We start from the raw sequence: 12,577 nt of genomic DNA, 5'->3' as shown, positions 1-12,577 counted from the left end.
CTGAGGAGGTCTTAGCTTTTAGGAAGTCTTGAGTTGCTTTGTCTCCTGATCACAGACCAGATTTTCCTATTTATGGGGAGCCTGTACAGGGAATATCGATTTGGTTAACTTGTTTCCTTCTTCCTTCCTTCACCATGCCATCCTGAATTCATACTGTGGAAGCTCCCACACAGTTTTTGGCCTTCCTAGACATGGTGTCTCAAGTATGTTACCTTTTGTCTATATTCTTTGTGTCTATTGTTTCCTCTCATTCCCTCCTGAATTTTGCTCTTTCCTTTGATTAAGTAGATTAAGTTAGTATGCCTCGTCCATCAGGTACTTATGCATTATTGTACCATCATTTGGAATTTCTGTTTGTAGAATCTCAGACCCTGGTGTTTTTCTTTCCATTCTGATCCTGACCAACCTCCTGCATTATCTATCCTCTGTCCATCTTGCATTCATGACTATCCACTGCTCCCCTGAATGGTTTTTGGAGGATACTCACTTCCTCATGCCTTCCATGTTGATGCACTAGTTTTCCTTGATCCTTTCCCTACATCTTTGGCTCCTTCGTTGTTGGGACATCCTGGGCAGGCATGCACTTTTAGTTGATGTACACATACCCACATCTTATTTCTGGGTTCTTCTTAATGGCTCCATTTTAATGTCAGGTGGTTTTTGGAGATTTTCTTGCCTCATTGGAGTCCAGGGTGAGGGCTGCTTGTCAACACTTGTCTCTTTCCTCTTTGTTCTCTTGTCTTCTACAGCCTTCACTTTGTCAGATTTCTCATCACTTGGATCTGATCCAGTTTTTTTGCCAGCGTGTCTTGAAAAATTTCAGACTGTTCTTTTCAAGGATGCTACATTATCCACTTGAGAGGGTTCTTCCACTCCTCTCTCAGTTGGGCACAACCTTCTCTTCTTTAGTTCTTAAATCTCAATCCTTTTCTCCTCTTACTACATATGAAGTTCTTTCTCTTTTGGGGACTTGGGCTTTCATGAAAGCCCTAATTCTCTGGGGTTGTTCTCTCTCTTGCATGCCTTTTAGTGGGTTTGCACAATACAGGTAATTTTGCTCAGGGTCCCTTGGCCTCATTTATCCTTCTCCCTTCCTCATTACACATTGATTTAGCTTGGTGGCTCAAACAGGGTCAGCACCATTGTGGGTGTTTGTCTTCCACCTTTTCATCCTGGATTGCATCTCTTTACAGATGCTTCTCTTTCAGGGTTGGGGAGTGTTTCTGCATTCCTTGGAAATCATGACTCTTTGGTCAATTTAACTCTGCACATCAATGTTGTACAGTTTTTTACAGTTTGTCAAGCTGGATCATTTCCAACTTTTAATATGGGACTAATTGATCATTATACATTCTGCTATTTCAACAGTTGTGTTTGATTTTTTTTCGATTGTTAGAATTCCTATTCTTGGCCCATTCAATTTTTGCACACCTATTATGTTGTCATGTTCTGAGTGCTCTGAACCATGTTGCAGATCGATTCTCCCCATGGAGTGGCCTCTAGTTCTTTAGGTGTTTTGATAGTTAAGCACCAAGTGGGTTACTCTACTTCTGGACACATTAGCCACCCACCTCAAATCCATGCCAACCTAATTTTTTCTTGGTCACTGGTTCCACATCCTTTGGCTTTGGCAGTAAGGATTCAGTCAGGATTGGTTAATCCTCTACTTTTATGTCTGTCTGTTTCTATTCTTTCTCATAACACTTTTATAGCCTGCTCAACCTTCTTTCCCATTCAGACCATCCTTCATCTTTATTAGTATATCAGTGTACATGGTGTGATTTTCACTGTTAGTCTCTACACCATTGTTACCTACCTCCCTTCCTGCCCTAGTGTTCCGCATGTCTCAGACATTTTTCTCTAAGTGTTTTACAATGGTTCATCAGTGGCTACCATTGCTGGTTTTCTGGCAGCCTTATCTTATACCTACTATTTTTTTCTCTTTCCTGTAGAGTATTTTCCTCTTGTTTCACTCCTTTCATCTCTTTCATCCACCTAGTTCTATGATCTTTCCAATTTGAGCCATTAAAGTAGTTCTCCAGACCCTTACCCAAACTCCTTTTTGAACTCTTGGCTACTTGTTTAATATACCACTTGTTTTTGAAGTCCTATTTTTGCTTCTTTTTGCCTCTGGTTGTCTTTGGTTCTATGTTTTTTGCCCTTGATGTTTCCCATACCCATTATCACCACAACTGTGTTCTCTTGTATCTGGACAGATTGCAGTTTTTATCGGAAGGTTGGCAGCTCCAAAAGATGATGTCACATTCACAACTATTTCCCATTTATATTCCCACTCCAATCTGGGTCGGCTTCTCTGTCCTATTCGTGCTCTCTGGTGCTACAATGCCTGCCTGGCTTCCTTCTGTGATTCCCATTCCTACCTTCACTTCATTGGAAACCATCCTCTACCCGAGATATTTCTACTATAACCCTTATGGATTGGATTTGCCATCATTTGGGGTTGGCTTATTCTTCCTTGTCTCCCACTTCCCAGTGTCTTTTTTCAGATATTCTTGCATCAGAGCTAGTACTCCACTCTCTCCTTGGTTGCCCATTTTCATTGCCCTTTTGGGGGAAATCATTCAGGCTGGCATGTGGACCAGGGTGCACACCTTCATCTATCATTAACATTATAATGTGACCATCTCCTCATTGGGATACTGAATACTGCCTATTGCCACCCTCCACACCCCAGTTCAACTGGGAGTGGGTAAGTGTTTTTAGACTTCTTTATATCCTTACAGTTGCCCAATTTTGCATGTTGGATCCCACTTGTGGCAAATGATGCCTGTCCAGGTATATTGCATCGTAGATATTTCCATCCCAGACTTTACCAAGTCGTGGACTATCATGAGTAAAACAGTGTCGGGATAGCTGGCCATTCCTCCGTTCCTGCTTTTAAAAATAGGATTTTGTGGTCACCCATTGCATTTTCTCCAGTGTTGTGTTCCTCTGGACTCCCCACTGCCTTTTCTCCACCCCCTTCAAGAGGAATATAGGAGTTCTTGCCACTTAACAGTGCCTAGCTGTTGGGATGTTGGACCATGGTGTATCCTCCTGTGTGTGCTCTATCCCATTCAGTTCAGAGTAGGATGGTGATGTTCTGTCGATGTAGATGGTGTGAAACTTCCTCGCACTGCAGACTGAAAGAAGCATACCTAACACTGCCACTGGTTATGGACTGGAGATGATCATCCAAAATGCAGTGAACCCTCCGGCTGGGACCCCTCATCCTACTGCTGCCTAGATTAAATAAACTGCTGTTGTTTATTGTTGTCAAACAATTCAAATTTAGATTCATCTCTAAAGAGCACATGCTTCCTGCTTGACTTATTTCACTGTTTGTTGTCTGATGCCAATTCAACCTTTAGGTTTGTTTCTATCCTCTCAATGGCAGTTTTTGCGCATCTACACATCTGTTGAGACTGTGTTGTGCAAATGTGTATCTTGTCCTTGATGCAAGATTTACATCTGTGTTTGTAGCAAAGTCAATGTTAAGAACTCTATTTGATCTAGCTAATGTTGAAACATGGAGCATTGCCACAGTTTTTTACATGGAGCATTCTTGACTAGTTAAAACATGCTTTCCACATGCTTTGTCATACACTATTTCATTCCTGAGTGCCACGTGTGGATCATACTACTGCTACTACTACTGGGCATAGTATGAATGCCTGTACTGTTATAGGTATTATAGTGGTATGGCAATTTATGATAATACTTTAGTGCAGTTTCTTTTCAGATGATAATGAAGTGGCATTTACATAATACTTGTCTTTTATATTCTTTTTTCCCCCTAACCCTTTCCTAATTATTTCCAGTATTGTTTATTGCTAGCAATAAGTGATGTTGCTGTTAATTACCTGTTTAATACTAGTATCAGGTTTCATTTTGTCAACAAGGCTGTTGCTGTTGTGTTTGTACTAAGCTTTAATGGCTTATGTAAATGTTTGAATGGGCAGAGGAAAATAAAGAGATATGTAAACAAACTTTTAAAAGCATGTAAAATTAGTTTAAAAATTGTTATCTACACTAGATGCAACTTGCTGACTAACAATTAAAAAAAGTTGGCTTGCATATTAATTTTGGTATGTTAAAAAAGTTATTTTTATTGAAGACTAGTGATCATCAACACAGTGCAAATGCATGCACTGTACTTTTTAAATTAAAAGAAAGATAAAGTTTATAGTCTTATAAGGTAAAACCTTTATTGGAAAGTCTTACAAGAATGTAAGATGAAATAAATATCATTATTTGAAATTTCAACAGATGTAAGCATTTTAATTGTTTCTTTAAAAAAATACCACAATGAAATATTTTCAAAGCTGCAAATTCGTACTAATATCACCTGTAAAATTAATTTATTTTGAAAAAGCTTCATAGTCTGTAGAAATTTGATTTCAAGTTTCAAACTAATTTATGTAGTAGTTTTTTGGTTTTTTTTTAATGCAATTCAATAAAATAAACCTTAAAACTGGTTTATCAAATGAATGTACTTGGGTGTTTATAGTTAAAATGGTATGTTGAAGTTTAATATCATTACTATTTTACAATTTTTACTTTATATTTAATTATAAAAGGTAGATAAGTACAAAAGATGAAACTGTAACATTTTATACATGGACTTGTGGATGCTTAGCAGTGAAATCAGTGATGGTACAAATGTAGAGTCCCAAACATAGTGCATAGGAAATTTGTAAATACACTTTTATTGTTAGAAACAACCATTTAATGATTAAGTGTTCATGTTATTGTGATGTTTTTCCACATTTTGTATAATTTAGATACAGCAGCACACTGTACTTTTAGCCAAACTAGTATACAGCTGTTGTCGTTTTTTTTAATCCGATGTTATACCATATTAGTCTTTTATTTTTCTTTTGTAAATCTTAAGTAAATTAATTGAAATAAAATTCCAATTGTAACCAAATTTTTGAGGAGTGCTGTCTAGAGTTATAGAGTTAATTGGCTGCCTTACTCTAGTCCCTTTGATTATTTAAGAAAAGAAATATATTTGAAAAATAGTTTGATTTTCTCAATAAGAAATATGTTAAATACTGAAACTTATCATTGATAAATATATATATATATACACGCATATATTTCTAAATTCTCAGATGTACAAAATAGTAAGTAAGAAATTGGCTTTGATAATTTTGATAAATTTTAATTCTGTTTGTTTTTGCCAGGTCTTCTTAACCCTCTTGACTCACCTCATCACTTAAGAACAAAGGACATATGCCCATTCAGGGAGGGAATAGTTGTAAACCGTCCAGCCAGAGAAGGGAAAGGGTCATTTGTTTATGTTGGTCAGAAAAAAGTAAGTCTTTTTCATGTATATCATATTCATGAAAAAGTACTAAACAGTCTCACTTTACGTGTAAATAGAAGACAGGTCCACCTGTTGAAGGTGTAAGGGTTTCATATTTTTTGTGATTTACCCAGCTTTTTTTTATCCTTCAAGCCTTTACTTGTAAACTTAACCAGGTATATTACAAATATGCGAACTAGTGCATTCAGAGAGAATTTAGTAACTGCTGTGAATTGATCTGAGTTAACAAAATTAGTTTAAAGTGAATAGTGTCTGTCTGAGGTCTATCTAAAGTCACAATAACTTGCTTAATGAATTAAGAAACCTGAACTTTAGGCCTATTGTGTCAGTTTGATTTGACAAGTCCCAATTGTAATGAACATAATATTGCTTAATGTGTTTTTTTTTACATTATGTCCTATTTGTTTTTATAATTGATATTTATGTTGATTAAATCAATTATTTAGTACTGCCTACATAGATTTAAAAATATGATTAATTTGATAGGTTAACATTGTACCACTTATACAGATTTAGCTAGCTATCATTATGACTTCTGTAAAGTACATTCCATGGTCATGGATTGGAAGCATATATGTATAGGAATAACATCATCAATGTAATTGGTTGAGTAATAGTTGTTGAATTGGTTGTGAGTTATTAAATGATTTAATAAATGAAAACATTTAATTATTAAGCTAATATACTGTATATAAATATTTATAAATCTTATATATATTGCGAACCATGGTGTCTGTTCGAGTGTTCATCTGTATCATGTTTGAAAAGCTGTGCATGCAGGCAAAGCATGGATTCTTTTGAAATGACAGGAGAACAAACATGAATAATGTTGATGCCAAGTTTTATTTTGCAAGCAGGATGTTCTACACTAAACTGTCAGGAATTAATCACACTATCATTCACATTTCAAAATGTGTCGTAACTTAAAGAATAAAAATGTAGATTTACCGTATGTTACCGTTGAGTGGCTCTCAGCATGACTGAAATGCTCAACAATTACTTTTTTGTGGTGGGCAGTATAAGTAGCTCTGAGTACGACTGAAATTCCAACACAATTAATGTTTTTAAAGTCCATGAAATAATTCAAATTGATAGATTAACTTAAACTTTTTCCTTCATTGGGGATGGGTACTTTTGCTTGTGATGTATAGTTTGCTATGATTTTTACTTCATACTGGAATTATATTTACAAATGTATGTTTAATAAAATCCTTTAATGCAAATTATTACTGGAATTTGTAAAGCTTCAGTGTTTTATATGAGTTTTGTGGAGAACATAAAACCACATAACAGATTAGCTATTGAACTTAATACTATAGATTATTTACTTGAGAAGAAAGTACTTTTTGTTACATCATACTTAAAGAATTCAGGTAATATCCATTACTGGAAATTCTATTATTTCTATGCAACATCATTTTTTATACATGTACTTAGTTGCATTAATTTGAGCTTTTGTTTCAATTTCTTATAGTTGTGATCTGATTGACACTTGCTTTGTCAAATATTGAAAAACTTAATTTTTTGTACCTTTTTATTGTTGAGTCTAATTTCATTTTAAATGTTATTTGTTTTTCATGTTTCACATTTGTTTCCTTTCATGTTTTAATTTTTTTATAAAATGAAAACATTAGTTTGACAAATGTGATTAAAATTTGTGTTATAAAGATTGTTTTGACCTAACTTTTGTATGTATTATTGCATGATTAATGCTGTTTTGATCTATGTTTTGTCTGCTTTTGTGTTATAAAAATTTTTTGACCTATCTTTTGTGTGTATTGTTGCGTGATTAAAGCTGTTTTGATATATGTTTTGTTTACTTTTGTGTTATAAAGATTGTGTTGATGTAACTTTTGTGTATCTTTGCTTGATTAAAGCTGTTTTGATCTATGTTTTGTCTACTTTTGTGTTATAAAGATTGTTTTGATCTATGTTTTGTCTACTTTTGTGTTATAAAGATTGTTTTGATCTAACATTTGTGTATTATTGTGTGATTAAAGCTGTTTTGATCTTTGTTTTGCCTACTTTTGTGTTATAAAGATTGTTTTGACCTAACTTTTGTGTATTATTGCATGATTAAAGCTGTTTTGATCTTTGTTTTATCTACTTTTGTGTTGTAAAGATTGTTTTGATCTAACTTTTGTGTATTATTGCATGATTAAAGCTGTTTTGATATGTTTTGTTTTGTGTTATAAAGATTGTGTTGACCTAACTTTTATGTATTTTTGCTTGATTAAAACTGTTTTGATCTATGTTTTGTTTACTTTTGTGTTATAAAGATTGTGTTGACCTAACATTTGAAGACTCCATTCTTTTTTGTTGGACCCACTGGTGCCACCTTCATGGGGCTTTAATTGACCATGGAGCTTTGTTGAGGATCTCTTGGATTCTCCTCTTACCCTTCCATCTCTATTACTGACAGACTTTGCCTGGTGGCTGGATTGGACCAATACTACCAAAGGGGTTCCTTTTCCTCTACTTCATCCAGATTGTCACCTTTTTACAGATGCTTCTCTTTCCAGTTGGGGAGTGTATCTCGTCTGTCAGGAGGTTTCTGAATGGTGGATTCCTATCAAATCCACTTTCCATATCAATATCTTGGAGTTTCTTCCTGTTCAGCGAGTTGTCCTTCAATTCCTTCTGTCTCTTCAGAGACAGGTGGTGATGATTCCCTTGGAAACTTTGATGGTGGTGTCCTATAGCACCAGGTAAAGGAAGCACTCAGTTGAGGAACCTTTGTTTTTGAACTTTAGGTCTTCTTTATTTAGCCCACAGCCATCAATTTACTATGCTAGTGTGTCCTATTCTGGGAGCCCTGAATCTTGTTATTGATTGGTTATCCTGACCAGACAGTATTCTACTGACAGAGTGGTCTTTGGATCCTATTGTTTTTGGGGAATTGTTTGCTCATTGGAGTGACCCTGATTTGGAAACATTTGCACCTCCTCTCAACACACAATTTCGACATTTTTACATTTTTGGTCACCTGTTACACATCTGCAGGCAGATGCAATGGATGCTCTTTGCCAGAATTGGTTCAATTGTTACCTATATGACTATCCTCCTATTCAGCTTCTTTCTTATGTCCTTTGGATAATTCTGACCACTCCTTGTCAAGTTCTGTTGGAGATACTGTATAGGCCAACTCGGATGTGGTTTCCACTTCTATGACAGCTGTTGGTATCATCACTCATTCCTCTCACTTTGTCTTCCATGCTCCTTCACCAACATCGCTCTGGCATGTGTCATCCTTCTCTACCCACACTCTATCTTCATTCTAGGCTTTTGTCCAGTCCCTCGCCTGACTGCCTGGACTTTCCAGGCAATTTGCCTCCTTGATTTCCTATCCAGTTTGACCATCATCATTGGTGATTTAGCAGAGTAAGTAGGTTACTACCACTCTTGGTTTATACATTGGGGTTACCATCCATCTCGACCTATCATTCATCACTTGTCATCGTTTTTCACTTGGCTTTATGACAGGGACCTATCGATTTCCTCTGTTGCAGGTTACATGGCAGCTTTGTCTTCCACCTTTTGGTTTACCAAATTTGCTTGTGGGTTCCACTCTTCTGTCCAATCTTTGTTGTTTCATTCTTTCTTCATTGCTTGTCCTCCCTTGTCCTTCACACTCTTATTTGTTCTTCATTTGAACCTTTGTCTTCTTGCTCACTATGTCACCTTTCATGGAAGTCCTTGTTTCCATTTTTGTTGATGTGTGGTCCCTATCTTTCCGATGTTTTTGCAATTGATGTTACCCTTTTTGCTTTTCCTTCCCTCCATCACCAACTTTGAAAGCTAAGATCCTGGTTGCCTCCTTTGCCCAGTCAGGGCCCTTAGATGGTATATGACAAGCACTGCTCCCTTCTGTGGTTCCCATGTCCAATTGTTTATTCATTGGAATCCTACTGTTTCATGTGACCTTTCTCCCGTTATTCTTATGGGTTGGATCTTTCTAGTTCTTTGCTTGGTGTATTCTTCCCTTTCTCTGGATTTTTGTTACCTTTTTTGTGTTTTTGCCCGATCAGACCTATTACTTGACCATGTCCCTGGTTGCCCATTTCTATCTTCCTTTGAAGGACGTCATCAGCACAGGTATGTGGACTACCCTGCATATGTTTACATCTCACTACCTATATCACTTGGCCATTTCAAGCTCTGTGGGTTTCCGCTTACCTCCAGTTGCTATTCAGCACACCTCTGTTTCTTTGTGACTGGTAAGTACTTAGTTTCTTTTCTTGTACAGGGGCCTCTTGCTCACCAGTTATAGATCCTGCTCTGTGGTGAGCCATGCCTAACCATGTATACTTAGTCTCAAATCCATAATGTCTGTCTTGTGTTAGATGACTATAATGTTGAGGTTCTTCCTACCGTGGACCTGATGTACAATTCCAAATGTCACCAAGTGTTGGTTGATCACCAGTGTAGTAGCCCTGCTTTTTTAAATAGGGTATTGCAGTTACCCATTGCACTGTCTCCAGGGCTGCATTCCTCCAGATTGTCCAATGCATCCACCCCCCACACCTTCTTCCAGTAGAGTATTGGAGTATGGGAGTACTTGCCACTTACCAGTTCCTAGCTGCTGAGTGTGTGGGCCATGGAGGCCTGTCCTTCTGAGGGTGCATAATACCACTCAGTTTGAGAGCAGGGTGGTAGCATTGTGCTGGCCTTGATGGTGTGATGCCATACATACCGTGGACCTGATGTATAATTCCAGTTGCTGCCAAGTGTTAGTTGTAGCACTCCACATATATTGGAGTTTGCCCCTCTGGTTGAGGCATTCCTCCTTCCTTGTGGATCAGGTGTTGGTTGGAGATGGTCCAACCACATAAGTCCTCACATGTGTTTGGCTGGTACTCTCCTCCTATATTGAACTGGACAATAAATTCCCAACACTGCCAGGTTTTGGATTGGAGATGCAATCCCAGATTGTGATCCCTCTTCCTTACTGACTACTAGATTTCGGTTCCCAATAGATCTGGTATTGGTTTGAAGCTGGATGAGATCCATGAATTCCTGCATGTGTAAGGCTGGGTTGCTACTGAGGACTGGAGAACACATTCCTAATGCTGTCAGGTTTTGGACCAGAGATTAATGGCTCCTGAGCTCTTCTTACTTCCTACCATGTGCTGGATTTTGCTTTCCAATGGATCAGGTGTTGGAGATGTGCATATGCGGAGTTTGGTTCTTGGTATGGAAACTCATCATCCCTTCCAGTATACATTTTTGAGGTGAAAGGTAGAGGACCCTCTTCCTATTGCAGACCTGATGTCCAATTCTAGATGCTGCTAGGTGCTGGTTGAGTTCAGTCTCCCATTTATGGTCTGTCGCACCTAAGTCACTTGTCACCTGTGGTTCTTTTCTTGCTGAAAATTTTTTGAGCCCCTCCATGTTTCCAACCTTTATGTTTTGGTGACATATTCCTGAAGGGTAAAGAGTATACTGTCTCAGAAGTGGTGCATCATGCACTGGTGTGTTGTTTTTAATTCCCTACCACACCACATGTTCTTTCTTTGGGCACTTTAAAGAGGATCATATTCTCATCAGCCCTTCCCCAGTTCAGTGTGAGATTCTAGCTTTTTGTAAGTGTAGGTAAGTTGCATTGGAAGTTAACAATTTCGTAAACTGAAAATGTATTTCTGATGGATATTTGACTTCTCACATTTCCCACCCATCCTCCCCACTTCCAGTGTATTGGGTGACGGGATCATGACCAAGCTTGAAGTGATTACCAGGTGCATTATTAGAGAGGGCACTTGTTATGATAGGGGTAGTGTTGCACTTCTATTGGTGGAGGGTTGCTGCATGATTATTTGCATGTAGATATGCAGAAAGAAGTTGGAGTTACAAGCTAAACATTTGCACTGATAGAGGGCAGTGCTAATCGAGAAAACATTTTGTGAGAGGAGGTAAGTATCTATTGGAAATACATTTTCAGTTTAGGAAAATGTTAACTTTAGGATGATTGCATTTCACAAATCAAGAGACTTGGTATGCTGGAAGATTTGGATTCTCCAGACAAGATGTAGGGGGTAGATAATCAGATATTAATTGAATGACTAAAAAAAGAAAACAACATTGCTTCATAACTTAACTACCTTAACCTTAACTGATGTACTTGAATTATAATTTTGTGACTAACACCCCAAGGGCCTGCTGAGCAACTGATAAGTGTGTTATGATCACTATTGCAAATCTAGTGGATTATTTTATAATTTTATCATTTATTTAGAGTCACTGAAATAATATTAGATGCAAAAGAGAAGAAGTATAATATATAATGAATATATTTTCCAACTCTGTTACATATTGAAAATAAAATAATACAATTTTCTGTGACTTATTAAACACTTTACACATCTGTTTTTTAATGACACAAAAGTTGTTTTTGAACACCTCATCTTCACATTCTTACACTGTTGTTAAGAGTAAGATGCGGACTAACTATTAGCATTAGAATTAGGATAATTTATTAAGAATAATTTTTTTCTCATACAAAAAAAGAGTCATATCTTTTTACTTGAAACAGCATTTTGCTTTCATTTATTTAGTTTCTTTTTCGTAAGTTTTTACTTTAGAAAGGTGTGAAATTTGTATTGCACAATATCCAAGACAAGATTTGTCTGAAGGACATCACATTTTAATATCATATGTTGACTGTTGAATAAGTAGTTTTTGCTTTGTACACTTTTCAACCTATTGCCAGAAAGTATTCCAGGTAGATTTCTCAGCAGCCACGAAAGCTCCGGAAAGTTCTGAATTATACACCCAAACATATACCGTATTACTCCTAATTATGGTCCCACAGTATTTTTATAAAGCTTACCTTGTGTAACAGCAACAATAATCCAACATATAATCCACTTTTATTACTGTAATTTTGATTTGAAAAAAGAAAGAAAATGAAACACACACACACACACACATTAGAACTGAAATCAACAAATTGCATGTGAAAAATAGAATCTGGAACTGCACAGATACTATAATTAGCACCCCCTTTGCAGTTTCCAATGCCCCCAGGGGCATTAATTAGGGGCAGTATGGTATGTTACTCTAAGCCTCAAACCTAAAATATAAATGTCCATCCAATTCAAAATCCCTCAGTCTTACACCACACATAATAACAAATGTATTCAAATTAATGTTGATACATTTCTTTTGGCTACAGTAAGACCATAGTAAAGTTTGACTATCAGCATTTTGAAGAATGTATAACATAATAATATTATATATATATATATA

The 12,577-nt window shown here is 36.7% G+C and overlaps 1 protein-coding gene across 1 annotated transcript in view; it reads left to right on the top strand.

Moving 5' to 3' along the window:
• The window catches only part of LOC106466609 (putative methyltransferase C9orf114), a 44,550-nt gene that overhangs the window by 20,033 nt on the left and 11,940 nt on the right, over positions 1 to 12,577 (top strand). The window contains exon 6 of the mRNA XM_013926902.2: positions 5,190 to 5,320. Coding sequence (XP_013782356.1) covers positions 5,190 to 5,320 — 131 coding nt within the window. The remainder of the gene's footprint in view (positions 1 to 5,189; positions 5,321 to 12,577) is intronic.

The sequence above is a fragment of the Limulus polyphemus genome, unplaced genomic scaffold (genome assembly GCF_000517525.1).
Source record: "Limulus polyphemus unplaced genomic scaffold, Limulus_polyphemus-2.1.2 Scaffold2318, whole genome shotgun sequence".
Taxonomy (NCBI): domain Eukaryota; kingdom Metazoa; phylum Arthropoda; class Merostomata; order Xiphosura; family Limulidae; genus Limulus; species Limulus polyphemus.
Note: the sequence above shows the minus strand (reverse complement) of the source record. Positions and strands in the feature narration are given on the sequence as shown.